Source organism: Rhincodon typus, chromosome 33, assembly GCF_021869965.1.
Source record: "Rhincodon typus isolate 14 chromosome 33, sRhiTyp1.1, whole genome shotgun sequence".
Taxonomy (NCBI): domain Eukaryota; kingdom Metazoa; phylum Chordata; class Chondrichthyes; order Orectolobiformes; family Rhincodontidae; genus Rhincodon; species Rhincodon typus.
In genome coordinates, this window is record NC_063364.1 from 24,122,985 (window position 1) to 24,147,153 (window position 24,169).

The 24,169-nt window shown below is 39.8% G+C and overlaps 2 protein-coding genes across 3 annotated transcripts in view; one reads left to right on the forward strand and one right to left on the reverse strand.

Annotated features, from left to right (window-relative positions):
• Positions 1 to 6,339, forward strand: part of LOC125486775 (Fanconi anemia group I protein-like) — a 22,318-nt gene extending 15,979 nt beyond the window's left edge. Inside the window, exons 2-5 of the mRNA XM_048615743.1 lie at positions 1,893 to 2,060; positions 2,547 to 2,642; positions 4,360 to 4,482; positions 5,870 to 6,339. Coding sequence (XP_048471700.1) covers positions 1,893 to 2,060; positions 2,547 to 2,642; positions 4,360 to 4,482; positions 5,870 to 5,935 — 453 coding nt within the window. The 3' untranslated portion in view covers positions 5,936 to 6,339. The remainder of the gene's footprint in view (positions 1 to 1,892; positions 2,061 to 2,546; positions 2,643 to 4,359; positions 4,483 to 5,869) is intronic.
• Positions 5,785 to 24,169, reverse strand: part of polg (polymerase (DNA directed), gamma) — a 51,934-nt gene continuing 33,549 nt past the window's right edge. For both annotated transcript variants that reach the window (XM_048615863.1, XM_048615861.1), the window contains exons 17-23: positions 18,371 to 18,506; positions 13,836 to 14,082; positions 12,059 to 12,181; positions 10,623 to 10,791; positions 9,606 to 9,814; positions 8,916 to 9,076; positions 5,785 to 6,310 (exon numbers count right to left, since the gene is read on the reverse strand). In XM_048615863.1, coding sequence (XP_048471820.1) covers positions 6,180 to 6,310; positions 8,916 to 9,076; positions 9,606 to 9,814; positions 10,623 to 10,791; positions 12,059 to 12,181; positions 13,836 to 14,082; positions 18,371 to 18,506 — 1,176 coding nt within the window. In that variant the 3' untranslated portion in view covers positions 5,785 to 6,179. The remainder of the gene's footprint in view (positions 6,311 to 8,915; positions 9,077 to 9,605; positions 9,815 to 10,622; positions 10,792 to 12,058; positions 12,182 to 13,835; positions 14,083 to 18,370; positions 18,507 to 24,169) is intronic.

A 24,169-nucleotide genomic window follows, 5' to 3' on the forward strand; every position in this document is an offset into this window, starting at 1 on the left:
GTTGCCAGAGTTAACGTTTCGGGTCTGGTGTTTATTGGTGGGTTCTGAGGAAGGGTCACCGGACCCGAAACGTTAACTCTGTTTTTTCCTTCACAGATGCTGCCAGACCTGCTGAGCTTTTCCAGAAACTTTGTTTTTGTGGGCTGTTTCTGGCTGCTTCGTTTAAATTAATTGGCCAAATTCAAACTCGTTACAAGATCAAAACAAGACTGCTATCTTGCCTGCCACCTGTAAGGCATTTTTTCTTTTTGATATACACTTGTTTCACTTTTTGAGGCTGTCTGTACTGGCAACTTCAGCAGCTGCTCACAGACATACATTTTAAAAATTTCCATGTACAGACAAAGCACAAATCTCTTAAAGGAGCCACACATTTTAGCTTCTTGACTTCCACCTCACAATTACTCCACCCAACTTTGTAACAAGATATGATCAAATTGCGGGCTCTTTTACTTTAGAAGTTATTATTGAAAATGACCTGTAAATTTAGTTATGAATTTGTTGTTTCAAGTATCTGCTGTTACTTCAAGGGTTTTGCCCCCAAAAGGTTTCAAATCGCTAAGATTTCCAAACATGTACACAGGGAGTAGACTAATTGGCCCTTGATCCTGTTCCATCATTCAATAACATCGTGGCTGATGCGAATATAACCTCAAACATGCATTCCTGCCAACTCATAATAAAACTTTCATCCCCTTGCTTAAGAATCTATCCACCTCTGCCTTAAAAAAAATCCTTGGACTCTTTCTGAAAATGTGGTGAAATCAGAGTTCTAATGACCCATGACTCAGACAAAATTCTTTGCTTCTTGAGTGTGGCCCACTTGAGACAGATGATTTTTAAAACAGTGACTCCTTAGTTCTTGATTTGTTCATAAGAGGAGACATCCCTTACACAAGTACTCTTTCAAGACCCCTCAGAATCTTATAGGTTTCAATGAAGTCATCTCTTAATCATCTAAACTCCATCAGCTACAAGCCTAACCTGTTCCAACCATTCCTCATAAGATAACTTGTTCATTCTAGGTCTTAGTTTGGCAACCTTGTCTGAACTGCTTTCAACACCTCCTTCCTTTAAATAATGTCAAGATGTAGTATTCCAGTGTTCTGTGTATAACTGAAGCATAACCTCACTTTTTATATTCAATTACTCTTATGATGGTAACATTGTTAGGTTTCCTAGTTACTTGCTGTACTTAGATACTAGCCTTTTGTGATGCATATATGAAGACACCCAGATCCCTCTGTATCTTAGACATCTGCTATCTCTCACCATTTAAATAATAAACTTTTTTTTTATTCTTCCTGCCAAAATGAGCAATTTCACATTTTTCCACATTATTCTCCATTTGCCACATCCTTGCCCACTCACTTAAAAGTATCCATATTTAACTGTAGCCTCCTTAGTCACAACTTCCTTTCCCACCTATCTTTGTATGATCATCAAATTTGGTAACCATACCTCTGGTCCCTTCATCCAAGTTCATTTGAATAAATTATAAAACATTAAGTTTTCTGCACCAATCTCTGTGGCACACCACTTGTTTTATCTTGCCAACCTGAAAATGACCCATTTATGCCTTCTCTTTGCTTTTTGTTAACCAGCCAATCTTCTGTCCAAGCCAGTATGCTACCCTGAACATCATGAGCTTTTATTTTCTGCATTAATCTTTATCAAAATCTTCAGTGAATCCAAGTACAGTACATACACTGATTTAATTTTATCCACAACATGTTACTTCCTCAATGAACTCCTACAGATGTGTTAAGTTTTGATTTCCCTTTGATAAAACCATGTTGACTCTGCCCGATTACCTTGAAGTTATCCAAGTGCCCTGCTACAACTTATTTTAATAATTTAGCATTAGTTTGTAGCACTTGTAACTTTGGGAGTATGTTGTTACTGCATTGGGGGCTGGGCAGGGGAAGCAACAAGTTGTCGGCCATTCTAATTCTGAGCTTTCGGAACAGAATATTCAGAGTGAGACGGTGAACTTTGGAGGAGGAGCAGAAAAGAAAAAAGACAAGAAGAAGGAGATGGCAGCCATCACCGCAGCAACGGTACATGAACTCATTGAACATAGTCTAGCTTTGTAAAAGTAAAGGTAAAATCACCTTAGCACTATCAAACCATAGGGTTACTTTCTCATGATAGAGAGTAGTGGTTTCAGCTGAAGGTCACCATGACTTAAAGGGCAAAAGTTGAGGAAACTCCCTCATGGTAACCTCCAGCCAGTGTTGGAATTGAACCCACACCGTTAGCTTCACTCTGCATTGTAAACAGGCCATCCAGCCAACTGAGCTAAGTGACCCCCAATCTCTGTACTGTGGCATTTGCACTTGCTCTAAGGAGCATATGACCGTGTCTGCAAAATAAATCAGTTTTGGCTTGAAGGACTTTTCCATATACAAAATATGACTAACTGTGAAATAAACTTGCAACTTATAACCAAAGGATGTGGTGTAATCATCACTCTGCAACATTGAGTTGCTGCATGTAGTCATTTGGGCTGACAACAGTTTACATTTCTACTGTTCTATGTGCAGGCCCGAGTGCTTCGTGAAACCAAGCCAATACCCAACCTGGTATTCGCCATTGAGCAGTACGAGAAATTTCTGATTCACCTAACCAAGAAATCAAAGGTAAGTGGCTGCTCTCCTATGTCTGTAGGGGAAATAGCACCAATTTGCATTTTATTTTCTTTTAATCTGAATGTAAGGAAACTAAAGACACCAAAGGAAACAAAAACAGTTCATCTCCTTTATAATCCTATCCACAATGTCTCTTTCAGTTTTGGGGATTCAATACCATAGTCATCTAATATAGGCAGTCAGCCATTCTTGTGGCATTTTTAGATAAAATTTGTTAAGTCACAATTTAGATGATACATTAATTAATTAGACAAGAAGTATATACAACCCATGACAATTGAGGATGAATAGGCAGTTGCACAAAGTGTACCAATCTCATTAAAGTTGTGAATACAATATCCTGCTCTCTAAATGAAATGTTAGAGAACTCTTCCTTGGGTCTTCACCTCTCAAACTCTTCTGGTCCATTTTCTATCAGCTCCCTGATGAGGACTGTCCCCGAACCCATCACGTTTGTTCATATATCCTATTTCTAGATGCTGAAAGTTTACACTGCGTCTGTTACTCATTTGAATCTTCCTAGCCAGTGGACGGGAACAGTTACTCACAATGTCAGGATAACCATTTCCCCTTGTCTGCCTTCATCCAAAGGTTAGTTTCCATTTATTTTGGGAACAAAACTTCCATTTTCCTACACATTGCATTTATAATAGGGTACATAAACTGCCATATAGTTCTTTGAAGTCACCTAATGAAACATCATTTCTTTTGTTTTGTTTGTTTGTGAAAAGCAACTAAGATCTCATGCTGCACAGGAAATAACTTTTAAAAGCGATCCTAATTTCCAAATTTAGATCAATTCCTACACCCTTCAATTCTTTGTCCCTCCAGAAACACAAAAGAAAAATTGCCTTGCCTTGATCCCACTTACTTATTTCATTAATCATTCCAGGTCATTTATTCCATAGCTTGGTTATCTTGTAGATATAAAAAGTTTCTGATATTTCTTATTCCAAACTCGACATAGTTCCATAGTTCTGAGCTTTTTCTTACTGAACAATTTGACTGAATCAGTTTTGCCAACGTGCTTATTATCTTGGAAACATCTTTTATATTTCAAACAAATCTAACTTCTGTGACACCTTATCTATTATATTTCTGAAACATGTTGCTTTCCCCTATAACCTTTCACAGGCAGTAATATCCTTTCTCCTCTTAACTCACCAAAAGCTGTGGAAAAACTTGCAAAAATCCTGGCACTTAAATCCAAGTCAGGGTGTTTTATATTTCTACTACTCATTGAATAGTTTCAATATTCCAAATTATTGACCAACTTATAGGTCTATATTTTCCACTTGATGCCTAGTGCACCATGTCCCACGTTAATGTATTTTACAATTCAAAAATAGCTTAGATTAGCTAAACTGGTTATTTGCTTTTAAACTAGATACTACTGATGAGGGCCATTTCGCCCCTCTTGGCCAATCCTTCCAGAAAGCAGAATTTGTTCATTTTGTTCCTGCCTGTTTCCCATCCTCACTGGCCAGTCACTCAAATGACTACATGGCTTCTGTTCTGCATTGGTTACCCTGAGATAAGAATTTTTATATAAATCTTCTAATATTGTTTAACTAGTTTGAATCTGTGCTTCTCTGTATCTGATACTGCAATTTAATTTGTGTTTACCTTTTATTTAAGTCAATTTCGTAAACCTACAACAGTTGGTGTTCTGCACATTGACAATCTAGCAAGACTTATTTCCTCATAGGTGAATTTGATGCAGTACATGAAACTCAGTACATCAAGGGATTTTAGAATTAATGCAGCCACGTTGGATGCAGCACTCCAGGAACAAGAAGCAGAGGAAATCCAGGATGAAGCAAATGAGCAGGTAAAGATGGAAAAGTACTTTCATTTATGCTGTAAGGTTGTATTACTTCAGCAATACTCATCAAAATTTTGTTGAAGGTTGTAGTCTCAAGTGGAGGTGCAGTGGGTAAAATCCCTGTCTCACAGCCAGAAGGTCAGCGTTAGCGTCTTATTGCAGTATTTGTGGCCAGGGCAGGTCTGTTCAAAGAACAGCCAAACAGGTTGATCAACAACGAGCAAATTTCTAATTCGCTGTGTGATGGAAATAAAGTTGGAGTCTCCAGACTATAGTATACATGTTGCCACATCAACCTGGACTCCATGAACTGTAACACTCTAGTACACCATAGTCTGACTGTTTTGTTCAAAGATTGCTCTCAATTGCTGTAATTGGCAACACTGAGGGAGGGTACAGACCTGCACCTGCAATTCTCATGCTGCGTTAATTTTGATGTGAATACTTTCCTCTACTACTCACCCCCTGTGGAAGGAAGTACAAGAACAGTTATTTCACTGCAGTCTTTTATGGGAGTTGAGAGAACTGTAACGGTACTAATGTTTTTTTTTAGAAAATGCTGGGGAGCGAAAAAAAAGGGCAAATGAATCCCATCTGGGAGATCAGTAAATGGAGGCTAGGCACATGGGGCCGCAAAACAGGGCCAATGTCAAGTAATGAATCCCTTCTTGCTATGATATTTGTTCCTATTAAATAACTTTCATATGAAAAGGTACAGGTCTATTTTAAACATAAGCAGCAATTTTACTTTCAACAGTCTCTCACTAACTTTATTTAACATGTTGACTAACCAACATGCAATGTCGTCTGTCAATCTATATAAATGTTTAGTTTAATAAATGAGGGATAAGTGTGGCAGACAATGGTTACTGCTATCATGTGTTCTAAAAGGAAATTTTGAAAACATGCGCAGATGGTTCCATCTGAAGTGATTAAACCACAAACAGGATTTTGTATTAATATCAGCAATTCCACACAGTAGGAGTGAAAAGGAATCTGAACTCAACGCTTAGAGTAAGGCAAGTCAACTCCCTTCTGATTGGTGAGAGGTAATGAGGAGTGTCTGCAATGCCTAAGGAGCACACAATTATAGTGAAAGCTGTGCCAAGTAGCATTCTCATCCTAAGAGACTTTAAAATACACCCAGCTATTACTGCTACCCAATGGTGCTAATCCCTGACCCATGAATAATCACTAGGAAATGATCATGTTGATTTGCCAAGTGGTTGGCCGTAGCTCATACTGATAGAATTATAGCAATTACAGCACAGGAAAGAGAGAAGTAGTCTTGCAACATTACTGAAATTCTGTGTTAAATGAAGCAAATATATTTAAAATAGAGGCTTGTATGTTGTACAATAAATTCACCAGAACTTTTTTACTCATTCTGTAGTCAAGTGTCACAATGGATGAAAACCAAGAAAACAGAGAACCAAAGAAGAAAAAAAGAAAAAGATGAAACTGTAACAGCAAGGGCAGCATCCATGTCCAGTAAATGTACATGTCCCATCTGAATTTACACCCATTGCAGGATCTTATCTATTCAAAACGTCATCCTCCATCTCCAGGTTTTCAGTGCAGCTCTGCTATGCTTACATAAGTACTTCCCCTCCTGATTTTATGGGATTATCAAGATGTTCTCATGAAGCTCCATCAATTTGTACAAGTTGCGCCCGAAGGAGATAAAACACTCATGAACACTGTTAATTGGGTAGTTGTCTTGCTGCTTCCCTGAGGTTGTCTCTCTGTGCCTGTTTCCTGTTTTGTGTCTGTTTCCGTTTGACAAGAGATCCATTTGTTTTTTCAATAATTTGATAAATGTCTAGTGCTTCTCCTGAAGGAACAATAAATATAAATTATAAAGCTTGTAAAAACGCATAATAATTATTAAAATAGTGACAACTTTAATTTTTGCTTTTCCAAAGTGCTAGGCATTGTGTTTCATTAATAAACATGTTCAAATCAAGCATACTGGAACTTATCCAGATCAGGGAAGCTAATTCCTTGATCTTTCATTTGCTAGGACTCTGAATGTGACATTTCTTGCTTTTATGAAAAAAATTTCAAACAACTGTTTGCATTGGCTTGAGTACTTGGATTATGGTGTCAACAGCTACAGGAAAAGATCCCTTTATGTGCACTCCACAAGATCTGCTAAAGGCACTGTTACCTGCTGAGGCACAGCTTCTCAGGTATTACTAATTTCCTCATCTCATCCACTTGCATACTATACTATTAGTATAGTACTATTAAGTGTCAACAAACATTTTGACAACTGAGCCAACTCAGTCACTCCACATACTTTCAAAGGGCATGGGATAGCTACATGGAATGATAATGACCCCAAATGACACATCCTTTATTTTGCTTCAGAACTTACCCTAGAACGACAGCAAAGTAATATGAAAACCAAAAGAACTAAATCAGGAACAATAACAGAAGTAGTGCTGGAAAAGGTCAGCAGGTCTGGCAGCATCGGTGAAGAGAAAATCAGAGTTAACGTTTTGTTAACATTTTCCTCCGTTCTGAGGAAGTCACCGGACCCGAAACGATAACTGTTTTTTCTCTTCACCGATGCTGCCAGACCTGCTGAGCTTTTCCAGCAACTTGTTTTTGTCGTTGACCAAAATGATGATATTCATAAAATGTGCTGAAAAGCACATTTGTTCAAAGACTTGTTAGTTAATATTGTATTCAGGATTCAATTTCTTAGAGTTAGGAAGTTAAAGTCAGAGTCTGTTAATGTATTGATGACTAAGATTTTTTAAAGAGGTTATTAGCACCCAGATGGAACTGACTCTTGCTGGGATAGATCACTGCTGATTCACCAGAATGCTGTCCTTTGTATCAGTCGGATCAGTTTATGGTGAAAAGCTGTCCAAATCAAGGAGGGGCGAGAGAGAAGGGGCATCATTGCTGTGATCCTGCCTGTCTCCTTCCTATCCGAGCTGCCAACTGTGGCCCTCCAGTTTTAGGTAGTTTGATAGATAGTCACATATTAGGGATAACTAGCATCTTGGATAGGGTATTAAGATTGGATGTGGCTGTAGTCAGTATCAAATCTGCTGCTTGAGAACCTGTCAAAAGCTTTCCTTGAGAGGCAGTCAGTGTTAAATGGGCCATTTGCCAGCATGGAGAACTTTTTATAAGATTCATTTTTGTTTTGCAGATGGTGCCAAAAAACACAGATGTATATTTTGTAAGCTTCAGAAGATAATGACTAAACTGGTGCCACATTAATCTTTTAAAGCAAAGAGTAAAAGCTGATAATTAATTAACATCTGGTACTGTGCAGTTCGTGCAAGCCTGTCAATTCTTTTGTACACTGTAGACCAGAGGAACTGCAAGCCTCCTACAGCCAAACCAATTTGTTGATTTGTCTAGCACATGGATGTGTGACATTTTCAACGTAAGGGGCTGTAAATAATGAGTGTGGAGTGTTGATGAGTTAGTCAAAGCTCACATCACACCAAATAATTACACAAAAGAAATTTTAGCAACTCATAGGTCTACTAGATCTAACAATGCTTGGCTTATTTTTTCCCCCCAGATAATCTCTAATTTCTTCTCAACTATTTACACAAATGTAAATGCTCTTTCCTGGTAACTAATGCACAACAGTTCAACTTTAACTGACAACAGCGCTCTTGCTTCACCCCTCCCTTTTTCATTTTCTTATAAGAAATATGTTTCAAGACGTGAACATTTTGTCCAGATTAGTTTTGTTAAATGTTTTCATGTTCTGGAAAATTCAGCTAAATTACCTCAAAATGGTTTAGTTCTGAAGATCACTAACATTGAATACCTGTAGTCTGATGTCTAGAGGTGTCATTTCACATCTGCTTTGTATTTATTTGGCAGATTTGTACCTCAGTATTGAGGAAAAACAACTTAGTGTTTCATTGTTAGGCTAATATATCTACTGACACATTAGACAGAGAAATATATAGTGAACAGTTGCTGAAGCAGAACTGGGAAAGCAAGAAAGTGCTCCAATCTGACAATACACTTTTTTTTAAAACAATATGGGATTTCTAAAAGTTGGAATATTAATTTCATGACTATTCAGAGCAGGTATCACCAAAATACAAGCTAACCTATGCTGGTCCCATGTATGAACCATGGCCTCGGTTTTGCTTTTAAGCATCATGGGTTATTGCAGATTCTCAGCAGTTAAAATGTAAAATCTAAGTAAATTTGGAGAAATAAATCTATCTGCATGGGGAGCATTTATGATTGAAAAGTTCCTCACTTGCCCAATCGCAACAAAATAATTGTACATACAATGCAAACATTAACTTTTTTCTGCTTTCTTGTGTATTTGTATTGTTTTGCCTCAAGTTTCCAGCAGTAACTCTTCATTTCATCGGAAACATTTTATTCAGTTTCTCAGGCAGGAGCTCAAAGTTCACAATCTGTCACACAGCTAACAACTTTACCTTCTGGGATCCCATATCGTCTTTGCAGCCCGGAAACATTCGATGGAGTTTGACAATCCATTGTCACTTCCTTCCTCAGGCATTGGTCGACATCCACTGCACTGAAGAATGCTACTGACTGCGGGAGATCCTGCATTTCTAGTTTGTAGGCAAACATGCAGCTTGAAATGGGAAAAAGGTTAATTGTTAGCATAGATCATCTTCCAAACATCATAATTGAAGTGCGTCATTCAGATTACAAACAAAGTCTTTCCATTGATCATTACAATGAAGTTCTCTGAATATTTTCCGAACTTTTGTTCTGAAAACACTGACTTTCAAAATGCAGCTCCATGAACATGGGTAATATGCAAGTTACCCAAGTGTCAATTCTTCATATTTCAATGTGATTGAGAGGTGGGAAGCAGTTAATAGGGGGCTTAATGCTGGTGTCCTTATTTGTTCTCTTAATTAGGTGATCACAGGGTAACAGATAGACCAGGAAATGTGACATAGTTCCCAAATCCATATTCTCCCTAACACAGAGCAAATTATACAAAGCACAAGAACAAAAATTAATTTGTTGTTTTTCAGTTCCACACTGGGCAGTGAGTGACAAAAATACCAGTTTAATTTTGCTTGATGAATAGCTGCCTAAAAACAAAGGGAGGGAAAAAAAGTTAGATCTGGAAGGAAAAGCAATTCTCTTACCGCGTTAGCAGATTAGTAATCTGCAGTGCCAGTGCAGCTCGATATCTGTCTTCACTAGTCACTAAATATCGAACCTCATCATGAATGCTGATACAGAATCTACCATCAATATTGAACTCCTCAAACAGCCATCTCATGGACACCAACATCAGATGGAGGTAATCCACAGCCGAACTCTGCACCACCCAGTTCACACGACTAGTCATGAACTGTAGAGGGGAAGGAATGGTGGAACGTTAAGATGGGTACAACTAGTTCCGTGTGCCGGTAGGACGTATGGTTAAATTTTTTTGCTGTGAACTCAAAATAGCTTTCTTTATTTCTTGCCCTAATCTCTCCCTCTACACACCATGGGTCTGGGTTGAACAGTTTAGGTTTGAATAACTCCCAGGTCAGCAAACACCTTTCTTTGCAAGACGACAGTAATTGCTTACATTTTGAATAGACACAGAAATGTACAGATTCCAAAACAACAAAGTAGATCACTGAATAGACTCAGTCTAAAATACTCTCAAATTTTCTCAGAATCAGATAGAAAAATCACAGGTTTTACATTTTCTCAAATTTATAATATTTTTGCATTTGCATCATTTAAAACTAATGAATTGGGAGTGTTTGTGTTTATTGCTAAGTCCATGATATATAACAACCCCAAAGTTGCAAAGAGAAGATATGGAATAAAAACCAAAATATTGGAAATGCTGTACAGGTTATACATTATCTGTTGAGAGAGGTTATCAGTTGACAGGTCAAATACTGGAAACATTAAAGCTTTTCCTCTCCACAGATGCTGCCTGATCCGCATTTTCAGTTTTTATTTCAGAATTCCAGTATTATACTTTTGGACAGGAGTGATAGTTGAAGATGTTGCATTTAGGTAACTCCTAAGGTATCAGCCAATTTAATGCAGTCCCTACAAAAATGCCATTTGGGCTTGATTGCCTTTTTGACTTTGCTACAACAAACATTCTTTGAAATGCAAAGGAGAAATCATATTAAAAAAAGAGTCCATGATACCTCATGTCCTACAGCACTTGGTTCCAGAGCTCTGCTGATACAGCAGCCCAACACTGGGGTTCGGGGGAATTGGGATGTGGCAATACATTCCAGTTTGTTGAACATTTGGGACTCAGTGCCCCCACTCCAGACCCTCTGCTTCACAACTGTCCACTTGGCACCATTGGACCTGTACAGTTCAAGTGAAAGGAAATTCTTCACAATAATTGAATGATTCCAATCGAATATAGCGCAGTAATGGATAGAAATAGAGAAGTAAAGCAGTTATATTTATACCAGGCTTTCATGAACCTGGTCCAATTTTACTTTAGTGGATGCTTCTTCCGCCGTTTAAACAAAAAAAGGTACTAGCTTGTTATGATACAACTCCAATTCCCACTGCACAGCTTTTCACAATCAGCTAGATGAGTTTTTCAATTAAAGCATCACAGTGTCTTCTTCAAAGCTAGTCTACAGTCACTGAGACCAACAGGAGGTAACAAATCAGCAGTGAGGATTCTTGCTAATTCTTCCACTATTTCTCAGCTCGAAGGCACAAGGTAAGTACCTGAGATAAGCCAAAGCAGCACAGACCAGAAATTGATGACTAGTTTGTCACCTATTGCTATTTACTCTGTGGTTCCCCTAAAGTCATAGTTCTGTGTCTCTTCACCAATTGGCAGAGTGGACAGGGTAATTTTTCATGCTTTCACAAAGTTCTCTGCTATGACCACTTCCCACTGAAACAGCTGAAACTCACTGTGCTGGCTGACAGCGAACAAGCAAACCTCCATCCCAACATTCTGAGATGCTGCCTGTTGATCAGATTCAGCTGTGCTCGACCACTTTAACCTTCAACATTTACAGATGCCACCTGAGGCAAAGGCCAGCTTCACAAAACCTCCAGTGACAAACAAAGAGTGGCTCAATTTGTTAATATATACCCGATGTGACTTAATTTCCTCAGGTATAATCACGTTGCCTGGTCTTAGAGGTTAATATTTTTGTTCATGTTAATCAGAGAAGCATAATCACTCCCATGAATAAATATTCAAGGCAAACTGATTGCATACATGTGGGTACAGAAGTATATCTCTCTCTAAGAGCCTACTCGAATCCATGACAGCGAGATAGGAGATTCCTCTTAACGGTGGACCATTGCTTTCAATCTTTAATACTAGCACTGCTTTTGTGTTAATATTAGTTTCGAGCACTTTATTGCTTCTAAAGCATTCTATTGCTGGAGAACAAGAAGGAAATTGAATCCCACGAAGATCAGAAAACCCTCCAGTCAAAAACAGTCTGCCCGTGTCGTTGGAGGAAGACGAGGTGGATTACGAATGGAAACCCTGCACTGTCTGCATCCCTCCTAATGCATAGATAATAAAGATGTGTTTACGTGTAGAGCTTGTTTAGCACGTTACACACTATTTACCAATTTCCAGAAGTACACCAACCTTTTTGCCACTTCTCGCTGGATTTTACGTACATCTGCAGTAGACACTGTTCCATTTTCTGCTTTTTCCACAGAGATGCCCAGCTCCTCCACAAGCCACTCCCCATCTTCTGAAAGCACACATCTGTTTCGAAGCAAAGCTACATGGAACTCACTTCAAGTCAGCTGCTTCAGTTTCTACTCTTACAACATTAATATAATGAAGTGTTACTGCAAAGAACTAGTAATCCATTAGGCATAATGGGCTGGCTCTTCACATGCAGTTATTGTTTGTACTCTTTATCATCAGTTCATAAAACAGAAGGAAAACTGCAATATACTTTTATTTGTTTCCATTAAGCTTGTGCCCGAGTCTATGTTTATCCTTAAATCAACCCCATTTAAAGAAAGCAGTTTATCTGGCCATTATTACTTAGTTGTTTGTGATAAGTACAAATAAGCTGTTGCATTTCCCAAACCGCAACACTGATGCGATTTCAAAAATGCTTAATTAGCTGCAAAGTGCTTTGTGATTATGAATGGTGCCAGTCATTTTTGCCTAGAAAAATCAGTTCCTCCCACTCTCCTTTTCACTAGAAATGCATCTAATCATCTCGTGATATCAATTGTTTTGTCCATTGCACTTCACTACTTTCCTCATTCAATTTAGAGTTATACACTCAGTTATACAGCACAGAAAGAGACCATTCTGTCTAAGTTGTCCAAGCCAACCAGATATCCTAAATTAATCTCGTCCCATCTGGCCCATATCCCTCTAAACCCTTCCTATTCATATGCCCATCCAGATGCCTTTTAAATGTTGTACATCAGGATTTGCTTTTGAAGCATGGACAGGCTTCTGCCATTCATGATCTAAAATCTTACAGGACCACTTGGATGAGATGCAGGCAGAATATTAAATGCTTAAGGAAATACAATTTAAGGAACACTTCTGGAGATTTGAGGGAAAACAGTATTCCTCCCACCTATCCCCTCCTCCCACCTCAAGCCGCACCCCTATCTCCTACCTACTAACCTCATCCCTCCCCCTTGACCTGTCTGTCCTCCCTGGACTGACCTATCTCCTCCCTACCTCCCCTCTACACACACCTTTACTGGTTCCACCCCCGGCTCTTTGACCTGTCTGTTTCCTCTCCACCTATCTTCTCCTCTATCCATCTTCTATCCGCCTCCGCCTCCTCCCGATTTATTTCAGAACCCCTTTCCCCTCCCCCATTTCTGATGAAGGGTCTAGGCCCGAAACGTCAGTTTTCCTGCTCCTATGATGCTGCTTGGCCTGCTGTGTTCATCCAGCCCTGCACCTTGTTATCTCAGATTCTCCAGCATCGGCAGTTCCTACTATTCCTGAAAAAGTAGTTGGTTCAATTCACTGTGGATTCGCCTATTAATTATTTAACCATTCATGTACTGAGAGCTTTTTTTTTTTTTTTTCAAACCCTTAGTCCTATTTAATCCGACACAGCCAGACAACAAAAGTCCCACATGGCAGTCAGGACCTTCTTGAAAGAGAATGGGTGTGGCTGCACCATGATATCGCTCACAAAATCAGCATGAACGGGAGAGCCAGAGAGGAGCTCGTGCGAGAAATACAAAAAAAAAAAAATCAGGCCCACACAATGGCAGTGCACATATTATGTGCTTGGTGCTGCCATCAAATGCTTTAGTCTCATGCTTCCCAGCACCATCTAAGGCCAAAAAAAAAAACTTTATTGTAACCAGGTTATTTGTCACAAAGAATGAATAAGAGTGTAAATGGTAGGAAGAGAGAATGAGCTTACCTTCGGATGCCTTTAGTCGCTGCATACATCTGCCGTGCTTTCTCTTCAGCTTCCCGAGACGTCAGACGGTGATTAAACTGCATAAGGAGCCTTTCTGCGAATGGCTGCCCAGCACCGTATATCCGTCCATAATTGAAAACCTTGGCATGCTCCCGACTGATTCCCACGGTGGCAGCTGTCTTGCTGTGGAGGTCTGTACCACTGCTCTTTTTCCCCTGAAGCATCATCCAGCCAAACGCAGTGCATCCTGATGGGAGAGGGATGCACGAGATGTTACTTACAGCCAAAGGTTAAAAAAAAAAAGTCAGTAACCTGAATGGCTCACTAAATACACCAGACTCCGGAGACAGAGACAAATAACTTGTGTCGCCCACTGAAGAACAATCTCCATCATATCCCGTATAGCAGGAGGGTAGGAGGTTGAGAGGCAACCTTATAGAAGTTTATAAAATAATGAGGGGTATAGATGGGAGTTAATGGTAGTTGTCTTTTCCCTTGGGATGGGGGATTTCAAATTAGGTGGCACTTTTTGAGGTGAAAGGAGAGAGATTTAAAAAGGACACAAGGGGCAAATTTTTTATATAGAGGGTGGTTCATGTGTGAAATGAACTTCCAGAGGAAGTGGTAGATGCAGGTACAGTTACAACATTTAAAAGACATTTGGATAAGTACATGAACAGGAAAGGTTTGTTGGGATATGGGCCAGGAGCAGGCAGGTGGGACTAGTTTAGTTTGGAATTATGGTTGGACTGAAGGATCCGTTTCTGTGCTCCATGACTCTGTTTTCCATTGACACCACTGTTTCAGCCAATTACGTGAACATACTAGGGAACTTAAGGCAGAACTCAAAAGTCTATTTACTCAAGCAAACCAAGTCTAGTTGAGCCACAAGTGGAGGCTGTTTAAAACAGTGCAATAGAGTATTGAGCATGTAACTACACCAAGTGGACTGCAGCTCAAGGCAACAGCTCACCACCACATTCTGAAGGGCAATTGAGGAAGCGTAACAAATGGTGACCTTTCCAGTGATGCCCACATCCCATAAAAGAATTTTTAAAAAATGATATTTGCAAAGTTCTACAAAATACCATGAACAGAACTAATGGCTGAAACTGCAACATCTTCTGATAAAACACAATGATTTCTACTGTAGAATACAGTGAGCAGTCATGATCAACTCTCCATTCTAGTCAGCAATGGTGGTGTCACAATATGTAGGCTACCTGTGTAGTCTATCAGTCTTCTAAACCACAGGGAGGTTCCAGAAGTTAATTCAGATTTAATTACACTAGCCCGATACATATTATTGCCAATGGTCCAACTTCCCACTTTGTTCTGTCAATTTCAAAGGGCTATTCAACTCGTTCAGAACAAGAGACAGCTGTATGAAAGGTGGTCAAATATACACTGTATTCCTCAAAGACAAAACAAAATGCTATTTATTAAGATATCACAGTAATCAATAATTACTCCACTACAGATACACTGGCATGTCTCTGTTCCTGAACACTTGACAAGGATTATCTGACTGCTTGCATTTCAGCTTTAAACAAAGATAAAACAAAGACAAGGACACAGTGAAACAATGTGTTTTTAAACCAAATTCTGTAGGTTAAGCTGTAAATTAGTAAAGATCAGTAAAAAACGTGACAAATTGCAAATGCAGGAAGAAATTTAGAAGACTTCATGGCTAAATCATGTAAGGAAGTTGATAATGTAAAGACATAGATTTTTTTATTGTGTAGTGTTGAATCAGGGTGCTTACACATGATATCACCACTGTGAAATAAATCACCTTGTCGATTTGTATTTGGTCCTATACAACTAAGTTTGTGGTTAATTTTTCTTTTGGCAAGTTTTGTTTGATTACTCTGCGGCACAGTAGCTCTGTTGTTGGCACTGCTACCTCACAGTGTCTGGGACCTGGCTTCAATTCCACCCTCGTGTGACTGTGCGGAGTTTTCACATTCTCCCAGTGTCTGCATGGGTTTCCTCCCACAGTCCAAAGATGTGCAGGTTAGGCGGACTGGCCATGCTAAATTGCCCATCTCAGGATGTGTAGTTTGGGTTGATTAGCCATGGGGAATGCAGGGTTACAGGGATAGGGTAGGGGAGGGTGGATCTCAGTGTGGACCTGATGGGCAAAATGGCCTGCTTCCACACTGTAGGAATTCTATGATTCTACTCTTTTGCAAAATGATTTTTGTCATTTTCCAAAAGAAAAAAAAAAAATTTACTAAACAAACACAAATTTAATTGGTTGCCTGTGGAGTGAGTGAATGAGAAAGCATATATGTGTGAGGATGCTAAATATCCAGCTCCAGTCATAAGGAAATAATTGTTACCATCCTGTTGAGCCAACTCAACGAGATACAATAAGCTTCCCAGAAACGCTTGGGAAACAAAAGGCATAGGGAAGGAGGAATTGAAGGGGATTAGTATTAGTAAAAGAAAAATTGTGCTGGAGAAATCAGTGAAAGCTAATAAAACCCCCAAGGCCAGACAATTTACATCCCGGAATACTAAAGGAGGTAACCATGGATACATCGATTGTCATTTTCCACAACTCTAAATTGAAGGGTGGCAGATGTAAGCTTACTATTCAAAAAAAAAAGAAAGAAAGAAAACAGAAAACCAATTAGCCAAACATCAGTATTAGGAAAAATACTGAATTCTATATAGTGAAGGATGGGATAACAGCAAAATCAGAAAATTAAAACAAAAACTTAGAAAATACCAATGGGATTACACAAAATTAACATGGATTCACGAAAGCAAAATCATGTTTGATAAACCTACTGAAGTTTTCGAGAAGAGATGAGGGAAGTGTGGTGTATTTGGATTTCTGAGAAAGTTTGAGGAAGTTCCACATAAAGCATTAGTGTGCAAAATAAAAGCACATGGGATTAGGGAAAATATACTGACATGGTTTGAGAATTGGTTAGCATACAAGAAACGGAGTATGAATAAATGAGTGAAAGGCAGTGACAAGTCAGATACTGCAGGATGCAATGCTCGGGCCCCAGCTATTTACAATGTATATCAACAATTTGAATGAGAGAATTAAATGTAATATTTTAATGTTTGCTGACAACAAAAAGCTGGATGGGATTTTGACTGGTGGGGGCCATGTAAAGAGCCTTCAAGATGATTTAGACAAGTTGAGTGAGTGGGCAAATGCATAACTATTGCAGTATAACTTGGACAAGTCTGGGTTGTCCACTTCAGTAGGAAGAACAATGTCAATATTATTTGAATGGTGGTATTTGAGAAATTTTGATGTGTAAAGATACCCCGATATCCTTGTATACAACTCACTGAAAGTAAGCGAGTTAGGAAGGCACCCTGTATGTTGACCTTTGTTGCAACAGGATTGGAGTACAGGAGCAAGGAAGTCTTGCTTCAGCTGGACAGGGCTTTGATGAGACCACACCTGAAGTACTGTGCACAGATTTGGTTTCCTTGTCTGAGAAAGGTACACTTTCCATAGAGGAAGTGCAGCAAAGTTTCTCCAGATGGATTCCTGGGATAGCAGATTTATTGTTGAAATAACTCCACCAAGACTAGTATCCCCTCATCAAGTCACCCTTTATTTACATATGCATAGTACATGACATTGACCCAGCTAGCACAGAGCTGGCTTCTAGGATGAGCAGAGCCCCCAACACTTCTGTTTATATCTGTCAGCCAGGACTCCCTGATCAGACCAGGTTAACAGCCCAGAGAACTCCTATTCTACGAGATCCATGTGGCTGATATCGCTCCAATCACTAAAATGAAATGAGCAGAGATTGAATCATGTATCTGTGTTCACTGGGGTTTAGAAAAATGAGGGGATCGTGTTGAAATATAAAATTCTGACAAGACTGGATGCATGTTTCCCAAGGCCAGGGGTTCCAGAATGAGGGATTATGAGCTCAAAATATGTGGTAGGTCATTTCAGACTGAGAATGTGGAGAAATGTCTTCACTCAGATGATGGTGAACCTGTGGAATTCTCCACCACAAGACAATGAATATATTTTAAGAAATAAAGAGATGTCTACAAGCTAAAGGTGTCAAGGGTTATGGGGAGAAAGCGAGGGTATGGCGTTGAGACAGAGGATCAAACATGATCATATTGAGTGGTGGAGTGGGCTCATTGGGCCAAACTGCCTATTCCAGCTCCTACTTACTTTGTTTCTATAACAGAGTAACCATAGGGTCTTAAAAAGAGAAGTGAGTTGATGGAAGGGTTTTGGGAGAGAATTCCAGAGAGTCCTAGAGGATGATGATACTGGTAATGGAGCAAAGGAGTGGAAGTGCATGAAAAACCACAGACACACCATCTACTTTGTATCAAGCACTACTGTTTCATCTGATACCACCTGTATAAAATGGAAAAATGTAACATGTTCATCATGACTCCAGGGATAGGCTGAAAAATTTGTTTGTGAAACGTATGCACAAAGACAGACAATTGGGATTGCTTTCTTGATATGTAAATTGAATGAGTTAGATCTGCTATATGTCCACCCCTCCATTCGACCAGTTTACCATGTATTCTAGCAAAATGGGCTTCTCCAAGAACAGCAGCAATCCAGAGCTCCTGAGAGTCGACATCTGCTCCAATCAAGTGGTATCCTGGTGGTACTTGAACCATAGCTTTCAGTTCACTACCCACACGATCGGTCTGTGAGAGGGAAAGGAACACAATCCGTTTATATTCTTTGCTGGGTTAACAATAGTAGCTTCACGATGACACTCTCCCTAAACCCTTCCATCAACTCACTTCTCTTTTTAAGACCCTATGGTTACTCCGTTATAGAAACAAAGAAAGTAGGAGCTGGAATAGGCAGTTTGGCCCAATGAGCCCACTCCACCACTCAATATGATCATGTTTGATCCTCTATCTCAACGCCATACCCTCGCTTTCTCCCCATAACCCTTGACACCTTTAGCTTGTAGACATCTCTTTATTTCTTAAATATATTCATTGTCTTGTGCTGGAGAATTCCACAGGTTCACCATCATCTGAGTGAAGACATTTCTCCACATTCAGTCTGAAATGACCTACCACATATTTTGAGCTCATAATCCCTCATTCTGACCAAACACATTGCCTTGGGTAATAATGAGTTGCGTGGTCTAGGAAATGACATCCTGAATAGGTGCGGTTAGCTACTACTGGGGTGCTACTACTGGACTTGGAGGCAGTTGGGGGTGGGGGGGGTGCGGGGTGGAGATAAAGAAAATCAGCTGATAATCTTGTGTGGATGTTACATATTCTGGCAATGATGCCAATTCACTCCTATCCATGCCCCCACCACCACAAGCACACACTTCAAACAGCATCTAGATATTTATGGTATGTCTGATTTTTATGCTGAAACCTACCTTTGTAACCTTGTTAACTTGACCCATACATAAAATGTGAGTTCATTCCAATCTCTGCTGTCCATAGATCAGCCCACACCACCCATCATCCTATGTTCACCAACCTGCACTTGTGCTTGGTCACATTCAATTCTGAAATGTTCAAAATTCTCTTCAAATCCCTGTATGGCCTTTCCCCTCTCTATTTCTCTAACCTCTTCCAATCCAAAGAGACTCTGCTTCTTCTCCATCTCCTATTTTAATTGTCCTACAAATGACAACTGTTTTCAACTGTTTTGATCCTAAACTATTCAGAATTTCTTCCCTAAAGATCTCTGGCCTGCTCTCCCTCTCTGACAGATTTATGAAATTTCATCAGTCTTCCTTGAACTACTTGTCTTTGTACCTATTATTCCTAATTTTGCTGGATAATTACTATTGCTTGTGCCACTTATGATGTTAAATGCACCATATGAGAGCTGCACGTGGTGGCATGGAACAAAACAAAGAATCAGAAGCCAGCTTTGCACATGACCAACTTGGTATTCCCATTAATGTGAATAGAAATGACAAATGGATGAGATGTAAAGGGGGCTGCTGATTGTATTTGTCAGTTTTACATTTTTGCACAAAGTCATTAGCTGTTGTCTATAGCATCCTGGTTCACATTTGAAAACTGACTTTTTGGTGTGGGAAATTGCATTGTCTCGGAAAAGGTTTGTGTTTTCTGAGCAATGCGTAAAAATTTGATGCTCACACATGAATCCTGACACACCATTAAGCGCTTGTATAATACCCAGCTGCAGGAACACATCTGACCCAATCAGGACCAGCACCAAACATTAACATCCTGATGAATGAAATAGGAACTGTGCCCTACTTTACAGCTTCTTGTAATATTCAACATGCATGAATTCTTTGGGACTTTTTTGGTGGGGTGTTAGTATTGATTAGAAAGAAAGAAAGATTTTAATAGCACTTCTCACAATTACCAGATGTCACCAAGTGCTTTCCAGCTTATGAAGTACTGCTGAAGTTTAATCACCTCTTATATAGGAATTGTAGTAGCCAATCATAGTCATACTGCACAGAAACAGGCCTTTCAGCCCAGTATGTCCATACTGGCCAACAAACACCAAACTACGCTAATCCAATTTACCTGCCCTTGGTCTGTAGCCTATGCCCTGGCATTCTAATTGTTATATCCAGATGCTCCTCAAACGTTGAGTGTATCTGCCTCCACCACCTAATGGTCTGACAAGACTATGGTGACCTATAATAATTCACAATACGCAAGATGGTTTGTGATGTGATAACACTTAAATGTAAATCCTTATGAAATAAAATTCTCTATTTAAAAGAAAAACACCTTCTATATTTCTACCACCCGCTGGGAGGGAATAAAATCCTCAGATCGTCTCTAAACCACTTACTCCTCACTTTAAACTTGTGGTCTCGGATCTTGGATATGTCTGCCATGGGGAAAAGACACAATTTACTCTGTCTATGCCTCTCAGAATTTTGCATCCCTCAATCAGATACCTCCTCAGCCTCCTCTACTCCAAGGAAAACAAACCCAGCCTACATAGTCTCTCTTCATACCCGAAATTTTTCCATCCTCGGCAACATCCTGCTGCATCTCATCTGCACCCTCTCCTGAGCAATCATGTCCTTCCAATAGTGTAGTGACCAGACCTACACACAGTATTTCATCCGTGGCTTAAACAATGTTTTATGAAGTCATAACAAAACTTCCTTGCTCCTATATTCTACATCCCAGCTAATGAAGGCAAGCTTCCCATATGCCTTCTTCACCACCCTGGCTACCTTGATTGACACCTTCAGGGACCTATGAACTTGTACACCAAGGTCCCTTTGTTCGTCAAGTCATTCCTAGGGACCTACCGTTCATTATGTATATCTTTCCATTATCAGACCTCCCAAAATGCATCACCTCACACTTATCAGGTTTAAATTCCATCTGCCATTGCTGTGCCCAATTTACCAACTAATCAATACCAGACTGTGGCCTGAGACCATCCTCTTCACTATCAACACCATTAAATTTTTGTGTAAATCTACAAACTTACTAAATATACCTTTGACATTCACATCCAAGTTGTTAATGTACATAACAAACAGCAAGGATCCCAGCACTAATCCCTGTGGTATACCACTCATAATAGGCTTTGAATCACAAAAATAACTCTCCACAATCAACTCTTGCCTCCTATTTAAAAACCAATGTTGGATCCAGTTTGCCAACTTGCCTTGGATCCCATGGGCTCTTAGCTTTTGGACAAGCCTTCCATGTGAAGTCCATGTAAACCACATCAACTGCATTATCCTCATCAATATATTTAGTTACTTGTTTTTAAAAACTCAACTAAATTAGACAGGCATGATCTCTAACAAATGCATGCCAACTATCCCTCCCTTTCCACGTGTTGATTAATCCTGTCCCTCAGTTTTTTTTTAAACCAATAAATTTCCCTATCACTGACAGCAGACTAACTGGCCTGCAATTACCTGCCTTCTTGACCAAAGGAACCACATTAGCTAACCTCAAATCATCTGGCACTTCACCTGTGACCAGCAAAGTATGAAATATCTCCGCCAGGACCCCAGCAATCTCCTCCCTTGCCTCCCATAGCAGTCTGAGATACATCACATCAGGCCCTGGAAATTTATGCACCTTTATGTCCACTAAAACATCTAATACCTCCTCTTCATTAATCTTAACGTGTTTTAGAACCTCATCATCCTGAACGAAACTCCTGGAAACAATGTCTTTTTCCTTTGTGAATACAGATGAGAAATATTAACACCTCACCCACGTCCTCTGGCTGTATGCAGATTGCCCTCTTGGTCTCTAATAGACAACTCTTTCCACAGTAATCTTCTTACTGTGAATAGTAATGTCTTGGGGGTTTTGCCAAAGGTATTTCATGGCCCTTCCTCGCCCTCCTAAATCTTTTAAGCACTGCCAATGCACTCCATACTTTTGAAGGTCCACTCCTGTTCATAATGCGTTGCACCTAACATATGCTTCTTTCTTTATCTTTCTCAAACTTTCACTATCCCTTGACATCCAGGGTTCCCTGGATTTGCTGCTCTTGCTCTTCACTCTCGGGGGAACACGCTCCCCCTGAATTCTTACTCTACTACTTTTAAATAACTCCCACTTTCCAAATGTCGACTTATGGCATGCACAACAAACACCCACAAACAGTAAAATGTGATAATGTCAACATAACATATGTTGTGACGATGAGTGAAGGATAAATATTGACCAGGGCACTAAGGATAGCTTTCTTGGTCTTCTTTAGAGTTTTAGCATGAGATCTTCAAGAGTGCTTTTTGGAACGGAGATGATCTGGAGGAAAATGTAGGTGGTCTGATTGGCAAGTTTGCAGATGACACCAAAACTGGCTGAGTTACAGATAGTGAGGAGAATTGTCAAAGGATACAGCAGGATATAGATAGATTGCAGATTTAGGCAGAGAAGTGGCAGGTGGAGTTTCACCTGGACAAATGCAAGGTGATGCATTTTGGAAGATCAAATTCAGGTGCAAATTATACAATAAATGGCAGAATCCTTAGGAGCACTGATAGAGTGATCTGGGCATACAGGTCCACAGATCCCAGAAAGTGGCAACACAGGTGGATAAGGTGATCAAGAAGGCATTCAGCACGCTTGCCTTCAATGGGCCAGGACATCAAATATGATAGTTGGCAAGGTTGGGTAATCTAAGATGTAGGACAGGAAAAAGTTGTGGCTGTAAGAGCTGCTCCTTTTTTGAGGTATTTTCAGTATTGGAGCTGATTTTCTGGAATTCTAGGAGCAGTAATTTACTGTTTTATAAGCTGTTGCATTGTTTTGGAACTTTATCAAAACAATGGCACTTTAAAAAGGGGGAAAACAGACAAAAGTAGTGACCACACAGGAAGTGATTCAAACGGAGAAAGAAACCTACACTGCTTCTGAGCCAACAGCAAATCTGCATAGCTACTGTCTCTGCTGTTTGACTTCAACTATCTCTGGACATCAGAGTTTCATCTAAGAAAAATTAACAAAGAGCAAAATTCACAGAGAAACCTCACAACAGGGGAGCAGTGAAGTGGATAGATTTTAAGTGTAACATTACTGGGTTTTTTTTGTAACTCAACAATAGTGAGTAGAGTGGGTTCTTTGTTGATTCTCTGTTTTATTGAGATCTGTCTCTAAATTAAATGTTAAAAATGTAAAGCATAGGTACTACGAAGGCCTGGAGCAGTGTTTTATATAGCAGTAAGACGGTGCTATTTTGTGGGCCTGTGGATTGTTAAGGTGCAACGATGGCCTTTAGTAGAGTGATGTGCTCTTCCTGTCGGCTGTGGGAGATTGGGGAGAGCATCCATGTTACTGATAATTATGTCTGCAGGAAGTGTGTTTGATTGCAAGGACTGATTAGGGACAGTCAACATGACTGTGTGTGGAAAATCATGTCTCACTAACTTAATTGAGTTTTTTTGAAGAAGTAACGAACAGGATTGATGAGGGCAGAGCAGTGGAAGTGATCTATATGGACTTCAGAAAGGCGTTTGTGGTGGCTCTTCATAGTAGACTGGTTAGCAAAGTTAGATCACATGGAATAGAGGGAGAACTAGCTGTTTGGATACAGAACTGGCTCAAAAGTAGAAGACAGAGGGTAGTGGTGGAGGGTTGCTTTTCAGACTGGAGGCCTGTGACTAGTGGTATGCCACAAGGAACGGTGCTGGGTCCACTGCTTTTCGTCATTTATATAAATTATTTGGATGTGAACACAGGAGGGATGGTTAGCAAGTTTGCAGGTGACACCAAAATTGGAGGTGTAGTGGACAGCGAACAAGGTTACTTCAGAGCACAACGGGGCTTTGATCCGATGGGCCAATGGGCCAAGGAGTGGCAGATGGAGTTTAATTTAGTTAAATGTGAGGTGCCGCAGTTTGGAAAGGCAA